This window comes from Camelus ferus, chromosome 24 (genome assembly GCF_009834535.1).
Source record: "Camelus ferus isolate YT-003-E chromosome 24, BCGSAC_Cfer_1.0, whole genome shotgun sequence".
Lineage (NCBI taxonomy): Eukaryota > Metazoa > Chordata > Mammalia > Artiodactyla > Camelidae > Camelus > Camelus ferus.
Window position 1 is genome coordinate 4,159,700 of NC_045719.1, and position 25,947 is coordinate 4,185,646.

General features: G+C 45.6%; 1 protein-coding gene across 1 annotated transcript in view; it reads left to right on the forward strand.

The window, feature by feature from the left end:
* L3MBTL4 (L3MBTL histone methyl-lysine binding protein 4) overlaps nt 1–25,947 on the forward strand; it is a 206,273-nt gene that overhangs the window by 53,587 nt on the left and 126,739 nt on the right. Inside the window, 5 exon segments of the mRNA XM_032467410.1 lie at nt 1,446–1,537; nt 2,949–3,103; nt 4,107–4,183; nt 9,819–9,904; nt 11,932–12,042. Of these exon segments, the coding sequence (XP_032323301.1) occupies nt 1,446–1,537; nt 2,949–3,103; nt 4,107–4,183; nt 9,819–9,904; nt 11,932–12,042 (521 nt within the window).

Here is a 25,947-nt window from a genome sequence, read left to right on the forward strand (position 1 = left end):
TCAGGTTACATAGAGAAAAATTAAAATCTTATGAGAGCATTTTATTTTACATAAAGTTTATTAAACTTTATAAGGAATGAAGAAACTAATGTTTAAATTACAGTTGAAATAATGTTTTTCACTGAATCAGTAATGCTGTACAGTGAGGAATCTTGGTTCACATGTATAATTTTTTCAAAGAGGAATCATGGAGAACAGGGAGCTATCGAAGAGAAAATGTCGCTATTTTCTTTTGATGGGAATTAAAATCTCATCTTTGTCTTTCATTATGCACAAGAGGAACCGGGGTCTGGCAGATGGGATTGAGGCCCTTCTTACTTGCTGTGTGCTGGTCGCAGGGATGGTCGGCGGCATACTGAGGCCAGTGGGCCGGTTTCCTTGTCCAGCAAACCTTTGTATAAGGTCTCCTGCTCGGATATTAGGCTCCCGGGTGACCGTGGCAGCTTCTGGAATCAGTATATAGTCATTTTATTCTTAGCAACTAGGTCGGGGAGTGGGGGGTCCTTTGAGATCCCCTGAGATCACTGGGTTTCACGGAGGCTGGTGAGAGGCCACGGGCTGGATCACTCAGTAGGGAGTCCTAACCGTATGCAGTCACTGTGGGTAGAGCCGTGCATTCAGTAAACCGAATCTGTCCTCATGGAGCATCTGTTGCAGAGACAAGGAGGAGACACAGAGCTGCCAGCGTCCACAGCGATAGGGCTGGAGGGCTGAGCAGGGTCCCAGGGCTGCCCCAGCAGGAAGGGCGCTGAAAGAGGCCTGAGACAGGACATCTGACGGGTGCTGGGCGGACCACAGGGAGTTGAGGGTGGCGGAGCAGAGGCCAGGGCGGGCAGATAGGAGGGGAAGTTAGAGGTGCCACTGTGGCCTTGAAGGCTGTGTTCTGAGTGGGACACTCCATCAGGAATGTTTCTCAAGCCCATTGATGTGGGCCAGCCCCATCTGAGCCGTGGGCACGTGGGTGGGAGGGTGAGGCGTTCTGTCCTGCGGAGCCTGGCAGGACACGGAGCTGGAGTTGCCACGTGGCCCATGGCTCGTTCTGTCCCCGTCCCCAGTGTCTGGCTCCCTGGTCACCACCAGGGCCCACGCTGGTCTCAGTGACACAACTTCTTTGAGGGGGATGAGGGCCGTAGGGACTGTTGTCCCCTCCCTCTGTCTGAAGCCTTAACGGGAGGCAAGGCTCCCCTCAGGCTACCAGGGCACTGGTGCCGCATTTGAACGGCTTTTAACATTTGTCGGGAATGACATGCCCGGTGGGAAATCACTCTTAGTGGTTTCAATTCCATACATTCAAAACATTGAAACAGTTTAGAGATTTTAATTTGAGTCTTTTGTGTCTGCTAAAGGACATCGAATTTATGGCAGAAGATCGAATAAGAATAATATATTTATTATTCATGTGGTTACATCTTGGGGGTATTTTGAGTAATCAGTATTTTTTTTAGGTTATAGAAAAGATAAATTCGGTTGGATGGATTACTTAAAGGCCTGCAAATTGCAAAATGCTCCCAAGAGATTATTCAGAAACAGAAGTTCTGTAAGTATTTTCTTCCTTGGTATTAGTCAGATGTTTACTTCTGCTTAAATTTTAAAAAATTCACTGTATATTCTCTTTTATTTTAATCTTTTAAGAATCCTTAGCTTCCTATGACTTTTCTCACTGAATTTGTCAGTTTCCTATGAACTTTTTTTCCCCCTTTAAACATAGAATTAAGTACTTTAATGAGATGGAAGAGAGGAAAAAACTTTACGTTTAAAGCCTGCTATAATTTAAAATGCCTTTTAGAATGTTTTCTTTCTGCAGCTAGTGAGTTCGTTGTTTAATCTGAGTTTTGGTGTTTTGAGACCAGTTGACGCCCCGGATAAGCTTTGAATGCACCTGGTCCAGTGGTATTTGCATGTGGTGAGCGTGAGGGTGACCCTTCCGACAGACTCAGGGCTGTATGAGGACCCGTGTCTGAGCATCTAACAGGAGAGAAGAGAGGAGGTCGCAGCCCGGCCTCTGGGCCCTGTGGGGCCACGCACCAGGGCGGGGGCCTTGCCACCTGCTGGCTGTGTCCCTGTTTAGGACAGTCCCCCACTTCTCCAGGCTTCAGTGTCCTGCTCTTGAAATCAATGTTATACAAACTGTTCAACGGGTTTCGTAGAATTATATTAAGGAAAGAGAGTTATGGAAATGTGAAAATGCTTTTAAAAATGTAATGTGCTAAAGGAACACAAAAGTGAGGGTCAGTAGAGACAGTAAAGAAGTAGGAAGGCCCCCTTCCAGCCCCCAGATACTGCACGTGTGCTCTCTCAGTCCAGGAATGGCTAATTACAGCTGTAGGAGGCGTAGGGTTTTATCACTGTAATGTTACTGTAAATCATAGTCCTTGGCATTCTTAAATACTGAAAACAACGTGCGGGCACTAAAACAACCATTTGGTTTTTTTCGACTATGATTTATTCATGGATTAGTGCATGTGTTTTTTAAAAATATTTAGAAAGCCGCTAATTTCAGCTCTGGTCAAAGTAAATGATAATTTTAGTGCTGAAGAGCATATCTTTGCTAGTTTTCCAAATAGTGGTATTTGAAAATATACCACATATCAGAAGCCTGCAGGGAGCAGAGAAAGTGATCTGCTACCACTGTATTCAGTCAGCGCAGTATTTTAAAACTCATACAAATGACTCTTAATACTCTTAAGACATGAAGAGGGAAAAATGACAGTGATAAGGAAAATGAAACCTGCCTGCAGGACAAAAGAGAAAAAACACAAAGTGTTTTTCTTTTTTTTGAATGAACGTACACTTGGTGCCAGTCTGTTGGAGTATTTTCCCGGCCGGCTTTGTTCTGGAGGGTGAGTGTTGCTCCCCTGCAGACCTTCCTGATGCTGAATGAACGTCACAGACATTGTGCCCGCGGCTCAGCCCTGCTTCTCTTGGTGCCTCCCCCGGTGCTGTGTTAGAGCGGTCCAGCGCCTAAAGACCTTGAGGTTGGGATGAAGCTGGAGGCCGTAGACAGGAGCAACCCCTCCTTGGTGTGCGTGGCGACCATCGCAGATATTGCTGAAGACCGCTTGCTGGTACATTTTGACAGCTGGGATGACAGTCACGATTACTGGTGAGATGGCCCTGTGCGCCTTCCTTCCGCGCGCGCGTTTGGTGTTAGGAGCCGTGGTCCTCCTAGGAACTACCGGCAGGACTCTGGCGGCTGACCTGCCCGGCCGCGCTCCCTCGGGAGCCGCTCTCTGCGAGGTCACCTAACAAGGCCTCATCCGAGACAGTGTGTCCTGCCCCGGGCCCTTCACTCTGCTGTGGGTGGTTTGTAAGTGAGGAGGAAGTTAACAACTTGCAGTATTTTTTTTTTCCCTGAAAAATGTGGAACTCAGACTGGTGTATTTTTAAGAAAGGAAGATTCAGGGAGAATGGAGTGAATTGTTCGAAAACCTGTGGAGAGCAGAGAAAATGTGTGCTTACAATGCCATTGAGCTAACATTGCATGCTTTTAAAGGGCTTTCTGGGTGAAAAACCTGAAATACAGATGAGGGCGTGGTGAAAGTAATTTTTGTGGCATTTCTGGAGAGCAGGTCCTGAATAAAGGGCAGGTCCGGCCGGGGCTGTGGGTCTTCCCGTGCGAGGTGGGGGCTGTTTTCTTCTCTGAACCGAGAAGCAGGGCATCGATGAAGTGCTGTACGTGTCTTCGGGAGAATCGTCTGGGGTCCTGGAAAAGGAGAGGGAGGAAACTGTCGGCAGATGGAATCTGGTCTGTCCTATTAAAATCTGGACTGGCCTATTAATATTTTCCCTTGCCGCCGGCAAGAAGTGGTAGACGGGGCTCATTAAAATGTGCACTCTTTGGGGAGAGCGCTGGCAGTTCAGGCCCTAGTCAAACACTCTTTATAAAATTGCTTTTAAATTTCATGAAGCTTACATAAAAGAGGAGTTTGGCCCCTCAGCTTACAAAATAAAGTACTAAAATTACTTCTCATTCTCTCAAGCTATAAAATATTTTAGCTCCGAGGTAATATTTTCCATGGCATCTTTTAATATCCAGAATGATCATTACTGTTGGATTCTTTCTCTGGAGTTAATTTGGGATCTAAAAGAGAATCCTGTTTTTGCAGGTGTGATGTAAATAGTCCTTACGTCCAGCCAGTTGGTTGGTGTCGGGAGAATGGGAGAACTCTGGTAGCCCCTCAAGGTGAGTGGCCTGGCTGGGTCTTCTTTGAAGCTGTCTCTGGGATTGGCGATGCCTGGTCTTACTCTTGTTGGTGCAAACCACGTTGCAGTACAAAGTATCTGATCAAGATATTGTGCAAGATTCTGTTGACCACCGAGTGACCCAGATGTCTGAAATCTGCACATCCTTCCCCATAATGAAGATGGACTGTGTTTTTAAAGACATTAGGCATCCACTTTAAAAAATTGCTAATTTTTCTTTTATCTGGTGAAATGAGGGCAATCACTGTGAACTGACCTGTAAATCCAGCCATTTCCACCTATGTAATTTACTTTGTAACTTATAGTTAATTCAATAATTGACCATGAGATTATTAAATTCACCTAACTTTGGAGTTAAATGTAAGAAATGTGGAGACCTAAGAAGTGAGAATTTCACAGGGAGAGGCCAGATTGCCAGACCCCTTCACCGAGCCAGCTTAGTGGCTCAGCTGAGCACCGATCTAGGGACTTTCTTGTAATTTATCTGTTTTCCTATTACAGAAATAGTAAGAAACGTTTAGAGACCTGCTCTATAAAATCGGTTTTCTAATTTCAAAGTGAAGACGATATATAGTGGCTATGTAATTTAGCATTTTTAAAACAAGTTTTCTAGGAGAAACCTATTTATTTCAATAACAAATGCACAGGAAGGAATGTAGACTAAGGAATATGCCATTCTGGCATGGAGCAGGTGTTTAACCTTTTAAAATGGAATAATTCTGGAATTTTACTGTTTTTAAAATTTTTTTTATGTGGTTATTGGCCTTTTGTGTATCTTATTTCAAGAAATAGCTGTTTCAAATTCTTTGCCCTTTTAAAAATTGGGTTGTCTTTTTTATTATTGTGTGATAAGGGTTCTTTGTCTAGATGTAAAATCCTGTTGTCTTTTCTACTTTCTTGATTGTTTCTTTTAAAGCACAAAAGCTTTTAATTTTGATAATGTCCAGTTTATCTGTTTTTTCTTCTGTTGTGCTTTTGGTATCTAAGAAAGTGTTCCTTAATCTAAGGTCACAAAGACTTGTCACAGAAGACTGTTCTTTACCCATTGATTGGTCTTGGCAGATCCATCGAAAATAAGTTGTCTGCAGGTGTATGAATTTATTTCTGGACTGACAGTTCTATCCGACAGGTCTGTACGTCTGCCCTAATGCCAGAATCTAATGCCACTACGTTGATTACTGTAACTCTGGAGTAAATTTTGAAAATGTAAGTTAAGAGCCTTTCACTCTGGAATCTGTTCTTTCAAGATTGTTTTGGCTGCTCTGAGGCACTTGCGTTTCCCTATGAATTTTAGAGTTAGCTTGACAATTTCTGCCCTTCCTCTAAAAAAGCCAGCTTGGACTTTGATAGGGATTGATCTGTAGCTCAACCTTGGGAGTGCTGCCATCTTAAAAATACTAAGTTTTCTAGCCTGAGAATACAGGACATCCTTCCATTTATTTAGGTCTTCTTTAATTTTTAAATATCTTATGGTTTTCAGTCTGTAAGTCTTGCTCATTATTAAATTTGTTCCTAAGTATTCTATTCTTTTTTTAATTGAAGTGCAATTCATATAACATACAATGAACCATTTTAAAGTGACAGTTCAGTGGTAGTGTGTTCATGTTCTGCAGCCACCAGTTCTCTTTAATTTTAAAACTTTCCTGTCACTCCATGAAAACATCCTACACTTATTAAGTATACCCACCACCCACTCCCTGACACCAATCCCTGGTAACCTCTAATCTGCTTTCCATGGATTTGTCTATTCTGGAGATTTGCCTGTTCTGGATATATTATGTTAAAAGAATCATGCAATATGTGATCTTTTGTGCCTGGCTTCTTTCACTTACTATTATGTTTTAGAGGTTCACCCAAGCTGTAGCAGGTATACATAGTTCATTCCTTTTTATGACTGAATACTATCCCGTTGTATGGATATACCACAATTTATTTATCAAAGTTTTCTTTCTTTTTTCCCAGTCAGTATACCTTTTATTTCCTTTTCTTGTCATGTTACATTAGCTAATAGATACCAAGCCTTTAACCTTGTTTCTTGCCTCTTGTTCTGGCTAGGACTTCAGTACTATGTTGAATGTAGTGGTAAAAGTGGGCATTCTTGTCTTTTTCCTAATATTATGGTGGAAAGGTTTCAGTCTCCCATTATTGAGTATGATGTTAGCTGTATGGTTTTCATAAGTTCCCTGTATCATGTTGAGAAAGCGCCCCTTTACTCCTAGTTTTCTGAATGTTTTTATTGTGAAAGAGTGTTGGATTTTGTCCAGTGCTTTTTCTCAATCTATTGAGAAGATCATCTGGGAGTTTTTTTTCCCTTTGTTTCACTCAACGAGCTATTGAGTTCGGTTTGCTACTGTTGCATTATGGGGTTTTGTATCTGTATTCGTAAGGGAAATTGGTCTGTAGTTTTCTTATCATGTCCTTGTCTGGTCTGTTCTTTTTTGTGCTGTAAATGGAACTGTTTTCTTACTTTCATCTTTGGGTTATTCACTGCTATTATGTAGGAATACAGTTGATTTTTGTACAATGATCTTATATCCTGAATTCATTTATTAGCTCTAAGGTGTGTGTTCCTTAGGGTTTTCTATGTGCAAGATTCTGTCATCTCTAAGTAGAGATACTTCTACTTCTTCTCTTCAGGCTAAGCGTCTTTTCTTTCTCCCCGAAGTCCTCTGGATAGTGCTTCGCGTGCATTGTGGGACAGAACAGGACTGAACATCCTTTTCTTGTTCCTGACCTTAGGGAACGCTCAGTCTTTCCACATTAGACATGACATTTACTGTGGGATTTTTGTGGGGGTCTTTTATCAGATTGAGAAAGTTCTCTTCTATTCCTAGTTTGCTTTATCATGAAAGGGTGGTCCCTTATTCTGTTAATATGGTTTTATTATATTTATTGCTTTCCATATGCCGAACCAGTCTTGTCTTCCTGGGGTTAATCTCACAATTCTGTGTATGTGTGTGTGTATAAATATATTTTTTTCTTACATGTTGCTGCACTTGGTTTGCTAGTATTTTGTTGAGGAATTTTCTGTCTGTTTTCGTTAAACTCAACCACTCTTTTTAAATGTTTTTATTTCTGTTCGAGTACCTAAGGCTGCTCAAGAGTACTAAGGGAAAGTAGGATGAACAATTAAGTCAAGAAGTTCAATTATTTAAAACGTTCATCCATAGTATGATTACTTGTCTTTAGGAGGGACTCAACAGAGTCACAAAAGGGTCTCCTCTTGTGGTGTTGCAGGGGGCTGACCCTGTGTGGTGGCCTTCAGTGAACCCTAGAAGTGGCCCACTCGATTTAGTGATATATAAAGTGGAAATTCAGGTGGGCAGCCATTTCGTCACGGTACCAACAAGAGAGCAGAGTGCAATGAAAACATACGCAAAGAAGCTGTGACTGAAAACTGGGGGATGGCAGTTAACGCTCATTAGTACTTTCAAGTAGAATTTAAACCTGTGGGAAGCTTCTGTCGCTGTGTTGGCCCACCACTGTGTGAGGGGGTCTGTCCCTGTCCCTTCCCCCGTTACTGTGCTTCTGCCCTGAGCCTGGCAGGGCTCAGGGCCAGGCTGAGAGGAGTACAAAAGCTGGGTAAAATTTTATCAGACAAACATAAATAAACAGAAAATAGCAGAATGGCATACCATTTAACTTTTAGTAAAAAGAAGAATTTGAGGCAGGAGGCTATCAGTGTGTCCAAAAGGTAAATTTTCTCTATTAATATGAAGTAAGAAGTGCAATTAATAGTGAATGTCACATATGCTTTCATATGCTAAATGTTGTAACATCAGCATGTGACACAAAATACCTCAAGATCCAGCAGTTTTACTCCTGGATACATTCCAACAGAAATGTGTACTTCTGGTCTCTGCAAAAACTGTGCTAGAATGTTCATAACAGCACTGTCTGTACCAGTCCCCAAATCAGAGCTACTCAAATGACCATCACCAGTAGAATGGGTAGATTGTGGCATCCTCCCCTCACGGAATACTATGCAGCACTGAAAATGAAAGGTCTGCACGCAGAGGTCTGCAAGAACCTCACAGCTAGAATGCTGAGCAGAAGCCGAGGACTGCAGATGAGCCAGTGCTGTACGATTCCATTTATACAGAGAGAAACCAGAAGGAGAAGAGCTGGTCTCTGCAGAAGGCAGGACAGGCAGCTCCCTTTGAGGAGAGCAGCAGTGACCAAAAGGGGGCAGGCTGGGGATGGGGGTGTCCTGCCTCCTGGTTATGTGGAAAAGTGTAGGCAAATTTTTCAGTCTGTCCACTTGATTTGTATATCTTTCTTTAATGCATTTTATTTTGGCAAAACATTTAAATGTGAAGAAAAAATTATGAGAAATACTGAAAAACTCTACAGAAAAAGTTATTTTAGAGATTTTAGCATATTGCTTCAGGCTTTTTGCTTAAATAAAAAATAAACAGGTTTTTGAATAATATAGCTATTTAGATTGAATAAATGCATAGTGAGATCTTAAAATACATCTCTGTGTATATGTACATAGTTAAAAATTTTTTAAACACATCCTATGTTGCACCAAAAAGAAATCTTAGTTTAAGTTCCCCAAGCAGGCATTGTACAGACCATGTGACATTCTGAGATGATCATGTAGTAAACTAGCTATTGTTATTAATGTTTTAAACAACTGCAAAAATTAACCACTTAGGATATCTCTTAAATATTTGGCCAATGATTTAATCAAGGTGGCAATGAAAGATTATAATTCTTTTAGAAAGTAAAAATAAGAAAGATAAATATTTCCTAAAAGTTTGCCCAAATAGCTAAAGCACTATTCAGGGACAGCAATGGGAAGTTCATAGTCTTAAATGCTTATATGATTTTTTATATGAAAATAAATTAAGTATGTTTACAATTCAGTTTGCAAGTATAAAACAAACCTAAGGGAAGCATGAGGAAAGAAGTGATAAGAATAAAAGCAGCAAACAAAATAATTAGAAAAGACAAAAGAAAACAGTAGATGTGATGGATAAATATGAGTACTCATTTCTTGAAAGGAAAACGAGAACAACACAATATAGACAGCCCACCTCTGGCAAATGTAATGAGGAATAAAATAACACAAACATAAAGAGAAACAAGAAACCCAATTAGACAAATTTTGTAAACATAAAGAGTGCTTTATACCATGTTATACCAATGCATATTTTTAAATTGCAGTGATAAATAGCAGACTTGGAAACTGTAATTACAAACATGTGATTATGAGAATAAAACCCTAATATATGCAGAGTCATTGGAGAGACTGTCAGTTCATGATTTGAGGTCAGACAGTGATTATGAGTTTTTTCAAACATCCAACGAGCCCTTCTGGGCTTGAGCTGGCTCTGCCGTGCACTCACACCGCCGTTCGACCTTGGTCAACCTGCTTTACCTTGTGGAGGGAGTGCACGAACCAGTGAGAGTGTGCTCGTGTCTTAGCAGGGCAAACCGCCCTCAGGCTGTCGTAGACCTATGTCAGGGAGTGTATGTGAAGTTCTTAAAAGGGCTGTTAAATAGTGAGCATTCAGTTAATAGCGGGGGTTTTTATCATCTGATGTCTTCTAGTGTATGGGAATCAAGATAGCAGTGACTAATCTTTTGATATTTATGTTTTTTTTCAGGTTATCCTGATCCAGAAAAATTTTCCTGGACAGAATATCTGGAAGCTACTCAAACTTACGCAGTTCCTGCCAGAGTTTTTAAAATGGTAAGTTTGTATCTGTAGACACTCCCAACTTTTAAACAGTGCCTGTTTGTGTGGAATTGTGCCTTCATTTGGCAATTTAAAGTTATTTTAGTTTTTTTTCCTTTTAAATTCAAGAGTCATTTTCATTGCTTTTAGTTAAAAATGCAAAGGAGGGGACTCACTGTTGTTCCTACACACAAATGTGGATGACGATTTTCCTCTTTGGGGTGCTGTTGAAACCCCATCAGCCTCTGAAGACTGAGCCCTGGGTTTCCGGGTCTCTTGGTCCACTGAGTGGGAGCGCTGAGCTTTCCGTCTCCGGGCCCGTTAGACTGCCCGTGATGTCATAATAAAACGGGCGGTTTGTATGCAGCGCCTGTGTGTTACCGTTTCACCCATTTTGAGAGAACATGGCTGTGGGTGATTTGTTAGAACACCGATTTGTAAAGTTCAGATTTACACTTATAAATTTATTCAAGGATTAAACCAAGTGTAAATTATTTTGTAAAAGAGGGTGCACTGATAGCAGAGCTGGAGACACTTAAGTTCTGCACCAGGGGTTTGCAGGCTCGGTTCCCTTTCAGCTCTGTGTCCTCCGGGCTCCCTGACTCACCTTCTGTCAGAACTTACAGTGTGACTTCATTTACTGAAAGTTTTCTGAAGATCAGGAGTTCAAAACAAAGTGCTATTTCATTCTTTAAGACAGTTGGTTATAATAGGTTGGATTTAGAGGACTAGGCATCATCAAATGAAGAGGGGTTAGAAGTTGCAGGGTGCTAGAGAGAATTTTAAGAATTGTGGAAATTCCATGAGCAAAAATGCTGGCTGCTTGTGGTTTCATTTACTTTCTTACTTTATGTCAAGAAAATTCTACAGGAAAATAAAATTGTGAAAAGATATAGTTTAAAAGGCACCTCCCCACCAGGCTCTGTCACAGGGTTATTATGAGTTCCTCTCAAGCTGTCCGTCTTTGGCATCTGCAATGTGATACAGTTAACTTTTGTTAGCACAATGGCCGTTGGGGGAAGAGAAACATTTTCAAGGAACAGAGACCTAATTTTGATCAGTATCCTCCCATTTAGTAGACATAATAGTGAATTTTAGAAAGAAAATATGCTTCCACAAAACCCGGAGAGGAACAGACCCAGGACTGGAGAAAGGTGTGATTGTTTTATAAGTCATGTGCTATCAAACGTTTTATTTTCCTTCTGCCATTTCTAGACTTGAGAAAGTCAGTACACTTTCATTTTCAAGAAAGTCAACTGAACACTTGGGTGTGCAGCAGCTCTCAGAGTGAGACTTTTCGCCTCCCCTTAAACACCGTCATAGTTGTCTTTTGATTGATGTTTGATAAGTTTCCTTAGTTTCAATGATTGGGTAAATCCCAGTCCATCTTCCCCCCACTGCATTTTCCTAAATGTTTCCTGAGCGTCTGTCTTTCCAGACTTCTGGTCCCTGCATTTTAAAACTTGGAAGAAACCTTAAATCAATACAGTTTAGCATGCTTATGTTATAGATGGAGCAACAAAAACACAGGTCATGGCTTTAAATTACATTGTGCTATGATTTTAAAACAGCTTATCTATTATAATTATGACAGCTTTTATGTGTTTTGAAATTTAGACATAAAGGATCATGTTTATCCTTTGTAATTATTTGTTAATTTTGCCTCCTCTGTCATGCACTCCAAAGCTGGGCAGTGATAATAGTCAACAATTTCTTAATTTATTAAGAAAAAAATAAAAACAACTAAACCAATAGACAAAGTAGACTGAGATCCTTTTTTGAACCTTGTGATCATTAATGAATTTATGATTTAATCTGTCTTTATCTTTTAGCTGTCTTGAAAATTACCGTAATATTCTTCTTACAGGTTTTTATGAAACTGGATAAAATAATATGCATGAAGCTCTGTGTGTTCTGAAAACTAAATTCTAGTTGTATTAAAGATATGGTGTAAAATTGGAACAGTAACATTTCAGAAAACTTTAGTCGCTTGTCTGAATTGTTGGATATCTCTTGACTTGGCTGCTTTCGTGACGTTACAGCGGTTGCCCCATGGTTTTCTCCCGAATATGAAACTTGAAGTTGTGGATAAACGAAACCCCCGGTTAATCCGTGTTGCTACGATTGTGGATGTCGATGACCAAAGAATAAAGGTACACGTTCTGATTAGCACGATATCATCTTGGCGTTTTTGCTGCATTTGCTGTGAGGCTGACTTCAGAGGCTCTGGTTTCTTATCTCAGTAGGAGAGTCAGAATTGGACGGACCTCACTTCCAGTTGCGGGTCTCCAGTAGAGAGCTGTCCAGCTGGCGTGTGTGTGGAAGGGGAGTCTGCAGGCACGCCTGATTTTCAGAGGGCTTCTAATGCATCCGTGTTCAGATTTGCTGCTTACACTTTATAAATTTTGGTTCTTTTTTTTTTAAGCTTCTTTTTGTTGGTACTGTCAGATTTTTCTTGAAACAGTTGTCATTAAACACCTTAGCTAGAGCAATTAAGTCCTTATTCTCTGCTATTCAAACAAAAGGTTAGATTCTGCAGTGAAAATTTTATGCACAATTTGTGTACTATCCTTGTGACATCTGTTTTTTTTTAAATATACACATCTTTGAAATTAAATTATCCGTAAATGAAAGCTTTTCAGTTTTTTATACAGAGAGCTGGAAGTATCTGTGGAATCCAGTAAATCTTCCACAGTATATGGAAGTTCAGGAATCATTTTCTACCCAGGCACAGTTTATTTTCAACTTAATGAAAAGACTGAAGTCAAGGGATATTTGTAGGCATTATTACGGAAGATGTATTTAAGTTTGATATACAATTTCATATAATTTAAAAGAAATCTTACTTGCTCTTTGCCTCACTTGAAAACAACTTCTAATTCATCTGATAGGAAATAATCAGTGCATATATCGCGGTAAACATAGAGGTGAGTGTTTTGCTTGGCGGTAAGTTATCAAGACCCAATGTTGGCAACGCCCTTTATTCTCCTGACAAATGAAAACAGCAACTGTGCTAAACACTGTTCTGGAATAGTATGGTGTAGGTATTTTATCCCACATATATTACTGTTAATGGTTTATTTTAAATTTAATTTTGAGCGTATTGCCTAAGTTCTTACTTGTAGCTTTTTATTGTTCACTCTTACGGCACTTTCTGTGGGAATGATTTTTGGGTATCGTAATTACTTCACAAATTCAGTAGTATGTCAGTGTTGAAAATAAGCATCAGGTTTCCTTGGGTTCTTGTTTAACTTCCATTATGAAATTACTGCGTTTGTAGGAAAGGCTCAGTCTTAATAGTGCAGCCGGCGTTGTTTAGCATTATAGTCGTCAGATGATTTTCCTGTGGTTTGTGAGATACGTACAGCAGCATCGAGTTGAACTCACCGACCTTTGCCCAGTGCAGTCTGCTGTCCTTCCTCAGTGTGTTGATCATACTCTTCTGTAGTTTTCTCTTTTGAAGTCAGTGTCTTTTACAGAAGATCTTTATCACTGGCACGTAATAGATGCTTTGTACGTGTGTGAACGAATGAAGGGGTGAGTGGCATCGCGTGTGCTCTGCATCGTCCTGTTTGGATGTGTGAGACGGTTATGTCGGTCAAACAGCACCCTCCCCTCGACCTCAGCTCCTCTCCTAGTTGCTCTCCGACTCTTTCCCGGGCTCCCGCGGCCGTGGCGTTTGTGCAGAAGCCTGTGCTGCCCTCCCGGGGCCTTGGTGTTCTGTGCCTGTGCAGGGGCCTCGGGGAAGTGACTGTCCCCAGGAGAGGGGCGGAAGCAGCCCAGGGCTGCTCTGTGAGGAACTGAGCAGGGAGCCTGAGGGGACCCCGGGGATGCCCACGGGCGCACCCGCGCTGTGCGGCTCGCCTGGGTTTGCCTGCTGGACATGGAGAACCATCTTCCTGGTGGTGGTAACGGTGAGGACAGCACTCAGCTTCTGTCTGACACTCTTCTCAGGGCTTTACACGCATTAGTGTGTCCTCACAGCAGCCGCGTGACAGAAGGTGCTGTTACAGCCACATTACAGGTGAGGGACCCGAAGCCCAGAGAGGTTAAGCAGTTGTTCCAAGGTAACAAGTCAGTACATGGGAGAGCCAGGTTTTAAGCCCTGGCTTGCAGTCAGAGGTTTCCAACTCTGCAGCTTGAAGTCTTCCTACTTCTGCTCTCATGTTCCACTTTTTGTCATGAACGCTGCACTTCATGGAGGGGAGCAGACGTCCAGGGTGAGGAGCCCAGCGCAGTGGTACCCCCAGACTCCTTTGCCTTCTGCGCTGAGCCCATGCTGCGTGTCCTGCCTGGAGGTTTGTGGGGTCCCGGCGTTCCCGGGCAGGGCACCGCGGGACCAGCAAAGACTGACTGTCTTCCTTCCTGCCTCTCCCCCAAATCTGTAGTTGCCCTTGTGGACTTGACTAACTATTTTTATAAACAAACAGCTTTTTTGAGCTATAATTCACGCACCATAAGCTGTACTGGTTTTGCATATGTTCCCAGGATTGTGCGACCTTCACCACCACCTACATTTATAACGTTCTCACCCCCCAGGAGGAAAGCTCGTGTACATTAAGAATCACTGTTCATGTTGCACCTCCACTTAGCCAGAAATCCGCTTTCTGTGTCCATGGATTTGCCTGTTCTGAACGTTTCGCGTACGTGGAATGGCGGCACGTGACTGTCGTGTCTGGCTTCTTTCACTTACCACCGTGTTTTGAAGGTTTCGCTCATGTTGTAGCATGTATCGGTACTTTATTCCTGTTTCTTCCCATCATGTGAATGTATCACGTTTTATTTGTCCATAACTGATAGACTTTTGAGTTGCTTCTGCTTTTGGGCTGTTTTAAATAATGCTGCTGTGAACATTTTGGTGCACTTTTGAGTGGACATGTGTTTTCATTTCTCTTAGGTCTATATCTGGGAGTGGAGTTGCTGGGTCACGTGGTAATTTGTTGTTTAACATTGCTCTCCAAAGTGGCTGCACCAGTTTACATTCTCAACAGGGTGCAAAGGTTCCAGTTTCTCCAAATCCTCACTAACATTCACTATTGTCTGTTCTATCTATTTTTAAACTTCTAGCCATCCTAGTGGGCTTACGTGTTTAGGTCTGAAAGCCTGAGTTCTTGCATGTGACCGCTCACGATGTGTTGGCCAGGAGGAGGGGGCTGCGGTGATGGTGGCTGAGTGGTGGCTGTGCTCACAGCAGTAACAGCAGTGGGGGGGGGGGGTGTCGGCCTCAGAAGGCAGGCCGCAGTGCGGGCGGAGTAAGAAGGCCCGGCACTGAGCGTGCGCGCTGTTCCAGACAGCCAGTTAGTATGCTCTCACTGCGTCTTTATCTTCACAACATCTCTTTAATTTCTTTTTAATTTTTATTTTTTGATATTCATTATTTTTGTATGTATCTATTTTTATTGAAGTACAGTCAGTTTACAACGCTGTGTCAGTTTCTGGTGTGCAGCATAGTGCTTCAGTCATACATGAACACACATACAGCCATTTTCGTATTCTTTTTCATAAGTTACCACAAGGAATTGAACGTAGCTCCCTGTGCTCAACAGCATGACTTTGTATTGAGACATAGTGGACACACAGCACTGTATCAGTCTCAGATGTGCAGTGTGGCTGGGTGTTGTGTGCGTCGTGGAAGCGTCACCACAGTCAGTCTGGTTTTACAACAGCTCTTCTAGGTGGGTGTTGTTTCTTCTTTACAGTTGACGTGGAGAACTTAATTTGACCAAGGCTTCGCCACTAGTTGTGCAAGAGCAGGGTTCACGCTGAGATATTTCTGACTCCAGACCAGTGCGCTCTCATCTGAACGCTTACCCTGCAGCTGGGATAAGCCGTTGGAACCAGAGCCTCTCAGTTGCCAGGGTCGGGGAGTAGGGCGGTGGCAGCCTGATTCACAGTGTTCTCCTCGCTGGTGCTAGTCAGCCAGATGTTCTCATTCTCATACTGGAAATACTCATCTGGTTCTGCGTGGTCCATTGGTGGGTGCGCTGTGAAGTTTTTCTTCTAACGGTGAGGTTTTAAGATGCTGTTTCCCCCTTGTGTTGATGACCGTGTTTATTAATTACCATGGTTACTCTCTAATAAATATTTATGATGTACTCAGTGTGTATCTTGTTCAATTTATAGCCAGCTATCATGTTTAATAATTATTCTTTTGTCTGGCTGTACAGCGTCCTCTGTTATATCTGAAAGCCATTACTGTCACCTTATCAGGAATTGCACATTAAATTACAATAGACTGATGGATGTTTTTAGGAAGTTTAGCCTTTATTTGGGAAAAAAATGTTTTCTTCCACAAATAAATGTAAAGGGAGGACTTAGAGTAATATTTGATAAATATTTGCCCTGTGGGAACCGCAGCTAAGCTGTGAAATGAATTATAAATGAACTCCAAATAGATGCCTTAGAAAGTTCTACTGAATCATTAATAAATTGAGTCTCTTCAGCAAGTCTTTTCATATTTAATGCATTAACTGGATGTATTTGTGGCATTTCTAAATGAAGTAAGAGCACCGTGACAAGAGAAATGGGCATGGTAAGTTGTCTGTGTGTGAGACTTATTTTGAATTTTAGGTCAGATCACTAAGTTCAAAGCTTTTGTCTGGAAAAAGAGGAAAACTGCAGGTAGATTCATGCAAAGCAAAAGCCCAAATCCAAGTCGGTGAGCGTTCACTTTAATTAAGGGTCGTGAGCGCTTTGAGAAAGTTGCTTGACCCCTGTGTGTCTTGGTTTAATTATCTGTCAAAGAGGGAACAGACTCTGGAATATGTCATCTCACTTGCCAGGGTCTCCAACCCAGATGCATTTTTGAAAATGGTTTTGAAGTATGAGGTTAGAACAAGATACTAACATTAAAAATGACTGTCCTTTGAACTAAGCTTCTAATTAATGGCCATTACGGTGCCGCAGTGATTGGTGACTGTCTTCATTTGGGAAGGAGACTGGGGCAGTTTTCAAAAATATTATGACCAATTAATGAAAAGATAATTTTCAGAGTAGGTGAAACTATAAATTACTGTCCACCATGATTTCCAGGAAAGGTGAGGCCGGTAGGAGGCTCCACCTGGGAAAGGTGCGTCAGTGCGATCAGGTCACAGCGAACAGCAGTAGTAACGTCCCTGATGGCTGGCGCGGGGCGGGGCCACGCGGCTGTTTGCTGACTTGCGTTTCCTTCCTCTCCCAGTCCACACAGCAGCCGCGCAGACAGACGCCTTCAGCTACTCGCCCCAGGTTCCGCGGCTCCGAGGAGGGAGAGCCGGTGGGGACCAGGTGGCCCGGGTCAACAGCCCGAACTCTTAACCTTCAGGGCAGCATCTTTCTCTGTAAGAGGCAAGAGACTGACGCAGCCTTTGGGGGCCATGCCTCTGGCGCCCCGCTGGCTCTGTGGCTTAGCACAAACACAGCCTTAAACTGTGTGTAAGTGGGTGAGTGTGGCGGGTCCCTGTCAGCTTTATTCGTGGACACTGCAGTTTGAATTCCAGGTAATTTCATATGTCTTGAAATAGTCTTCTTTTGACTTTTTTTCAGCCATTTAAAAATGTAGAAACCATTTTAGCTACTGGTATGCACAAAAGCAGGTGGTGGGGCCCTGTTTGGCCCCTGGGCTATGATTTGCTGACTCCTGTCTGAACAGATACACTGCACTGAAGAGACTACGAGTGGACTGATGAAGTTGTTCCCTTAAGTATCAGCAGTTTTCTATCTTTGTCTTATTTTTTCAGATATTTGATTTTTGAACCAAACTAGGATCTGTGTTTGATTTTGAATCTAGTTTTAGGTGTGCTTTAGATGCTCAGTAAAGTGCAGTAGATAGAAGAGATTAGACCTTGCACGGAATCAGCAGCTTCTAGACCTGAGAGGAAGGCACATCCCGGTATCGGTGGGTTCTAGGAACCGTCCGTCTGTCCAGTCTGATTTTCAGATGTGTTCCTTCACGGAGCGGCCTCTCTGTCACTGGAGTTGTGTTCTCCAAGAACTGTGAGTCGAGTGTTAGCTTGAACACCTTTATGAAAGTCGGTGTATCCAGGACAGAAACTGGCCCCACAGCACTGCGTGGAGGCCTGCGGGGTTTCCAGGACCCCTGGGCCACCTCCCCAGCCGGTCTCAGCAGCCCCACCCGGAGATCTAGTGAGATCCTGCCATGGGATTCTTGCGCCAGAGGCGTCGGCTTAGTCATGAGCTCAGCAGACTGGAAATAGAACATTCCTCAGTTCCCATGCAGAACAGTGTGTGGAAACTCATAAATAAGTGAGGACGGCGTCATAGCACCAGTTGTCTGAACCCTTGTTTTAGGCTCATGTGGTTCTTTGAGTGTCTGAGGAGCGCTCAGCCTGCCCTGTGCACGGACCTGTGTGCAGAAATCCAGGGTGATGTTTGTGTTTCAGGGGTTAATGCACCTTTGACCAAGTTAGGAAAAGGCCTTCTGTTCTGAAGCCTGTCACTTCACCTGCCTTCGCAGCAAACGGGAGAGCATGGGGGCCCGTCTGAGCTTCAGACGAGATGCTCCTGTTCTGCACTCTTCTCTGGAGTAGGAGTGCTCCCCCTGCCCCGCCCCCAGCCAGCTGTGGTCTGGACGTCCCCAGCGCCCTTACCAGCAGCACTGCTGAGCTCATTATGCCGAGCAGCGTCTCTGTTTCTCACAGCCTGCTCTGCGGGCACTCTATTTTTACCACCGGAAGAATATCTATTAAAAATAAATAAGTGGGCGCAAACACCCCAGAATAAACTGATGAGGCAAGACTGTGAATACATTTTCCCCCGTGTTGCAAAATGTGTCATTTCTTGTGATACAGGAAAGGGCCACAGACTCAGGGAAAGGAGACTCTTCTGTGGGGAGGGAGTGGGTAGACTCTGACTCAGGTTCATGCACTTCCGGAAAGGAGTTGTGTGAGTGTCCCATCGCCTACTGTAACACGTGACGCCACACTTTAAAATAACACAGATGTATCACGGTGCACTTCTCCGCGTCACAGGCTGGAACCAAGGTTTCAGCAAGGCCGTCTTCCTCCGGGAAGCTCCGGGGGAGAACCCTCTTCCTGGCCTTGTCCAGTTTCCGGAGCTGCTTCCACTCCTTGCTTGTGGTCCTTTTCTCCATATTTAAGGTCAGAGTGTAGCCTCTTCCAGCCTCTGTCTGACAGGTCTGCCTCCCACGAATAGGGACCATTGTGGTTACCCTGGGCCCGCAGGGCGACCTGGGGTAGTCCCTGCCATCTCAAATTCCTTATCTTACATCTGCCAAGTCCCTCTTGCCATGTAAGGTAGCATTTTCCCGGGTTTTAGGGGTTAAGATGTGGACATTGTTGAGAACTATTACCCTCCCTACCGCAGTGGTATTTGGTGAAGTTAAGATACGTGTTAAAAACAGGAGAGGTGAGGCCCACTGTGCAATCAACAGCTTTTATTGACTGAGCACCCCAAGGTAGAAGAGACCACTCTGGGAGCTGGGGTCCCTGGGATGAGGTTCCGGCTTGGAACCTGCCCTCACAACCTAGTTGGGAGGTAAGTTAAATCACAGTTCCGTGTAGGGTACGTGGCATGGTCCGTCAAGTGCTGTGAAAGCGCATTGCAGATGCAGCGAGCATCAAGAGCAGAGGTGCCGCGGGCAGGTGGCTTCTCCAGAACAGTTTTCCTTTTCTTAGAGAAAGTATATGACATGCCTTGTTTTATTTGCATTTCCAAACACCAAATGCCTTTATTTACTATCAGGTAGAGACAAAGGAGTCTTCAGGTTTAATTTGTCTTCAGTTGTGTGCGTGTGTGCATGTGTGTAGGTATGTATTTGCACACACGCATATGTATGTATTTTAATTAAAAGCCACTCGGGCGGGCTGGCCAGACGAGGTCTGTGTTTGGCCCTGGGAGCAGAGGCGTCGTGGAGAGTGGCATGTCCGCACCAGCTCCGGGGCTCAGCAGTGGTAACAGGGGTCAGGGGTCTGCAGCTCAAGCAGTTGGGACGGCTGTTCTTTTTCTCTGTCTACTTCGTAGAGGCTTATTCCCTCTACCTCCTATCCTGGGCCTCACTCTTGGGTGTATGTGTCCTTGCTTCCTTGGCAGAACCAGCCTGGGGCCATGGGGACAGCGGGGCCAGGCTGCCTTCAGGGGGACTGTCTTCCCCTAACCCCGAGGGGGCATTTGATAGAGAAAGAACAGGTGTAGATCCTGTAAACTCGGAGGATAGATTGGTGTTTCAGGATCCTTGAACCGAAGTGGGGTCCAGAGGTGTGGTCTGGGCCGGGCGACAGCCACCGTGAGCAGGGCGATGGTCTGGGACGCAGGCCAGCACACACTGGAAACAGCACAGCTGGAAGTGGTCAGTCTCCTGGTGCCAGGGCAGAACTGGCCGTGGCATTTCCAGGGTCTGGTGCAGAGGAGGTGTCTCTGCAGCCGCAGATTGCAGGGTCACCGTCACCTGGGAGCACGTTAGGAATGGAGGCTCGGGCCCCTCCGCAGACCCGCTGGGTCAGAACCTGCATTTTAACAGAAGCCTGCTCCTCAGAGCTCCAGATATTTAACTGTAACTTGATAGTGTTTTTAATGTGTCAACGTTAATGTGTCCTGGACTGAACTTCTCAACACACAAGACCAAAACCTGTTTGGTCCCTAGGCATCTGCAACTTCATAAAGGCAGCTTACCCACCAGGTGCTCAATCCAGACCCCTGGGAGTCATTCCTAATGTCGGCCCGTCTCAGAACAGCCACGTGCAGTCAGCCACCATGCTCTGTAGATTCTCACTCCCGGCACTCTGTCCCTGGTCTCTTTACCTCTCTTCATCTCCATGACAGCCTCCCTAATGAAAGTTGACATCACCTCTCACATGGACCACGACAGTTCCCTTCCAGCTGGGCTCTCTGCACCCCGCCGAGACCCTGCCAGTCCACGCTGTGCAGAGATGCTAAAGTGAGCCAGAAACGTGGACCGGAACACAAGCATTTAGGTAAAAGGGAATCAACACTTAATGTGCCAGCTAGATCCTGCGTGACTACCCTCGACTGACCCCCCTCCCTGGCCTGTCTTCTTCCATGCTTTATCACCTTAGAGAGAGCTGTAAACTTTAGGAAAATACTGGGATTTGGCTAGTGACTTTGGGCTTAGTTTTAACAATTCTCGTCCAAGTGAAAGCAGTGTTGAGCTCTACCTGACATGAGTGGGCCCACGCTGGCCTCTCTCAAGCCTCTGAGAGCACACGTTCATTTCTTTCTTGGGGACCTAACCGTACTCAGAACCCACGTGGGCAGTGACAACTATCGAGTGATGGGCTTCGACTACCAGCTCTTGGCAGAGTTCTTCCACATGGATGGAAGCATCTGGATTTTATAATTGTTGAACTGTGTACAGGGTGGGGTGAGGGGTGGGCACGATAGAACCAGGGAAATTGAGGAATTCCATTTCCCTGTTGTTTTCAGCAAAGATTTGCTTTGCGAAGGCAGTAGACACGCTTTTCTAATACGTGGATTTCGCTCAGTTCTATGTGAATGTGCCGAAGTTCTGCATCAAGAACCTCCAGGCAAGCAGATGTTGCTGGCATGTCTGGCACCAGTGCTGCGAGGCTGGCACTTGCTTCCTCTTCTCCTGCTCTGAGTGGCCCTCTGTTGTGGCCCACTGCCCCGGGAAGGGGGCTTGTTCCCCATTCTCTAACAGTCTCCTGTTTACAAACTTCTTAGTAAGGGCAGGTTGAAGCCTGTGGCTGGAGAGGACAGAGAACCCCTCCGAGGGGTCTGACTGAATTTGTCTCCACGGGTGTCCAGAGACCCTGAGCCTGTTCTGGTGATTCTGCTCCATCCTCCAATTCCCCATCAGGTCCCATTCCTGTCCCCCAACGAGGCTCTTTCCCTGTCCCATCTGCCCACACCCTCCTCCTCCTCTCAGGGCCGTCCATGCCTCTCACTCACGGGGAGGGCAGAAGGATGCAGAGTGAGATGCCCCAGGCCCATGGCCCATCTGCCTCCCGTACGTGTCTGAACACATGCAGGGTTTCTGCCTGCTGTGCTGGGGGGAGCACCCCTGCTCCTTTAAAGTGTTCATTCCTCCCTTACACGAACTTAGTTCCCTGACCTTAGATTACACAGCCCTGTGTTTTTCTTTATCGTCTGTTTTGTGACTGGAATGTAAACTCACGGAGAAAGCACTTTTCTCTCTTGATCACACAAGTCCTCTCCATGTCCCTGTGCCTGTGGAATGGTCCTTGACATTTCCTGGTGGCCAAATAAACGCTTGCTGAATGAATGGATGAATAAATGAATGCGTGAAGGTTGTGAGTAAAAATGCACCGATAGGTTGTTTACTGGCAGTAAATTAGTTATTAAGAATTACTTATTCCTTATCGAAACAAATGTGCATTACCTCTTGGCATTAACTCAATGTCCTCTCCATAATTCCCCATAATAGAGTATTCATAATACCACATGGAACATTGGATTTTAATTGAAGCTTCTTTTACTACTAATACACTTTTAATAGGCAATGTGGCAGCTGTAACATGGCTGAGAATGATAGAACGTTTGAATAACTGAAATCATGCGTTATTTCATTGTATACGACGCGTTTTCCCGGGAATATTGACACAGTGAGTCACGGCAGCGATAACTGTCAGCGGAGCAGAGCCATTATGGGGCCATTATGCTAATGGCACATGGCAGACAGCGGGGCTGCGGGGGTGCTGGGTACGTAATGGATAATGAGCGATTGGACTTCTGAACAGTGATGGTTGCTAGTGATAATAACCTCATCCTCTCAAAGTAAATGTAGCTTCAGTGTCCAAGACGGCCAGCCGCACGAAGTGTTGCTTTTTGGGGACGGCTCCCTTCACGTGGCTTAAGCTCCTCCTTCCGGAAACCCAGTTTGATCTCCCTGCATCCCAGACATGGAGGCAGTTTCCTCGGACAGCCTGGGCCCAAGTGTTGCTCCGTCAGGGTGCTAGCCTGGCCGAACTCAGTGCATACAGCCCCCACCCCAGATGGTCCCACCTTGTGATGCACAGGCTACCTGTGGATCCTCTCATCCTCTGGGCTCCACACTGAGCGCTTCTCACTTGCATCCGTGGTTCCTGAAGGAACAGGCCGTGTGCACCACGTGCTCTGTGCTGCCCTCGGGAGCCTCACAGCCAGGCCTCTGCTCTCGGAGGCTCCTTCCCCACGCTTGCTGCTGTGAGGTTCCTTCCGAGGCATTGCCCCTGCAGGGTTGCTGTTCCCTCTGCCGGCACTCCCGCCAGGGGCTGAAGCTCCTTGACTGCCTTGAGGCCGAGTGTGGCAGTGAGAGCTCAGGGACAGGCTTTGCTCTGATCATTCATCATAATTCGTCCGTCACCACCGATGAGCCAGTTTGGTGCTGACCAGTGACCCCTTCTGCTGAGGCTCATTGTCATGTTTCCATTTCAGTTGTATCCAGAAACTTCATTTATTCAAGAATAAGGCCATAGAGGTCCCCCGTGTCTCCAGGGTGCGCCGCTTAGCCTTCAGATTCCCCCTCTGCTTAGGGCTGTGGGGAGCCTGGCTGAATCCAGTCCGCTGCTCCTACTGTCTCTTGGCGATAGGGCTCAGTGGACCTCTTTCAGGACCACACTGTCCCCTTGTCTGCGTGGGAAATTGCATCTGTATTCGCTGCCGCTGGGCTCTGCACAGGAAGCACGTCATCCAGGGTAGCGCCGTCCAGTGGAACTTTCTGTGATGGTGGAAGATTCTGTCTGCTGTCTTCAGTGAGGTGGCCTCACCCGGTGGGCCTGTTGTGCGCTGGAACTGTGGTGGGTGTGGCTGAGGAACTGAAGTTTTAATTATATTTAAGTTTAATTAATTTGAATGACATAGCCATGTGTGGAGTGGCTGCGGTCATGGCCGGTACATCCCTGGGGCATTTGGTGGCCAGTCCACCTGCACCTGGGAAAGCCCTCTCTCGGGCGTGGGGGGCCGAGCAGCTGCCCCAGGAGCCAGACAATCCCGCACTGGATTTGAGATCATCCGTCCTTCTCCCTGGCGTCTTCCCTGTCAGCTTGGCTCTGGCGGTCAGGTTTCTGCTGTCTTTAACATTACTGGCAAATAGCACAAGCCTGTTGAAGAGATTTTGGATCCTAGAACATGTCTTTAGAGCTGGGAAGGTCCACAGAACAGGGGCTGCTTTTACCAGACTGACAGGCTCTGTCTGCAGGTTAACAGTCACCCTCCAGGGCTGCGGGGACCAGCAGACTCCTCAGTCACTTAGGTGTCCTGTCCGCTGAGAAGGACGAGGGACCTTCATTTAATACTTCTTACAACACATGGTGGTCTCCTTTCAGTTTTTACTGATTTGTCGAATATTAAAGTTTGGACTCTTTGGAGTGGCTCTGAATTTACTGAAGCTCAAAGCAAGTGGCTGAAAGGGAGAAGCAGACCAAGGGACACATGAGACAAAAACACAATAGAAACTAGTGTTTTTAGACCCACAGTTACTCATTTCTTTAAAAATACTCACTTCACAGCCAGTGGTCAGAATATGACACAAGGAGCAGAAATAGGGCAAAAGACTCGAAATTTCAGTAAAGATTAGAGTATGTAATGTATATACTGAGAGTACTGCTGAGTTCCTGGGTTTTGAAGTGGGTCTCCAGGTTAGGACGGGTTGGGTAAGTCTTGCCCTTGGAGGGGGCGGGGTGGGGAGTAGCCATCACTGCAGTCACCAGTGATGCTGACCCCACGCTGTGTGCTCTGGGCGTGTCTTGGTCACCATGTGTCTGGGGAGCAGATACGGAGAAACGTGTGGCGGAGCCGGAGGGGAGTGAGGGCGCGGCAGAGGGGCGCGTGGGCTGGAGGAGGAGGCCAGCTGGGCCGCCTGCTGGGGCGAGGAGGAGGCCCGCGCGGCCTCTGGTCTGCTGGCCGTCAGTGTCCACCAGCGCGTATGGTCGTGCTGTCCGCTGTGGGGTGGTTTGCAACGCGTTCTTTAAAACTCCATTCTGTTTTTCTAGCGCAGGGAAAGCGGGCTTTACGGAATAGCTAATAAGTCCAGTCAGATAAGCAGTAGGCATCTGCAGAAACTCAACTGAGAAGGAGCGGGATTGTGTGGGATTTTAAAAATGTTTTCTCCTCAGCAACCAAATATTTTATCCCTAAAGTAATGTTTTCATAACAAAAATAAATTTCAGCCATTTTTCAACTGCAGAAGTGTCGCTGAGGCTTTTCTGATTTGCTGTCTGCATGCGCGGGTGTGTCTGTTTCTGCAGCAGTCTGAGAGGTAGGAGAGGTTGACTCATCCCAGGGTGTCTGCCCCAGACGGGTCCTGTCACGGCACCCGCTGCAGGGGCTTCTGGCCACGTGTGTCACTTACCGCCGGACAGAGAGCCCTGGCAGATCCGTTAGCTCAGCTTTACCCAGCGTTGTGCACGTGAGTGACCCAGCCCCCAGCCAGGGGAGAGGGTTAGACGCCCCATCTCCGAGTGCTCGGGTCCCAGGGCTTCCGCACATCCTGGGGACGGGGGGTCTGAGACCTGATGAGAACCTGCCCTCCCTCCCTGGACCCCCACCACTGCGGCCGGGAGCCTCTCACACAGCTCAGGTGGGCTTGCTCTCCGTTGCCTGAACAGGCATTGGTGGCTGATGGACTGAACCTCAGACCACGGTCTCCTGATGCACTGTATTCCCAACCTCATGTCACTGTCACTTCTAAAGAGTCCTTTTTTTCCCCCATCTTCACGATGATATTATCGTCCACGACCCCCCATTGCTGGTACCTGCTCTGTCCCAGCGCCTTCAGACGTGACAGCTTACAGCTAGGAAACCCTGCACTTGGGGAGGTTTGGCATCCTTCCCTCCATTCTGCAGTGAGGACTTCAAAGGCATCACACCCAAGGTCGCTTGGCCAGCAAGAAGCGGAACTTGGATTCCACGTGGGTCTGTTCTGCAAGGATGGCGGTGCTCCCACCGCCCCATATTGGGAGGAGCTGCTCTCTGCTTCGGTGGTGAGGGCTCCGCTCACCTGCCCACCTAGTGCCGGGGGTGATTGGGGTTCCTCATAGTTGTCCTGGTTGCCTGTGTCCGCTGTACCTTTACTGCAGATTTCTCGTCTGGGGGCCTCTGTCTTCCTTACTGGTCCTTCAGGG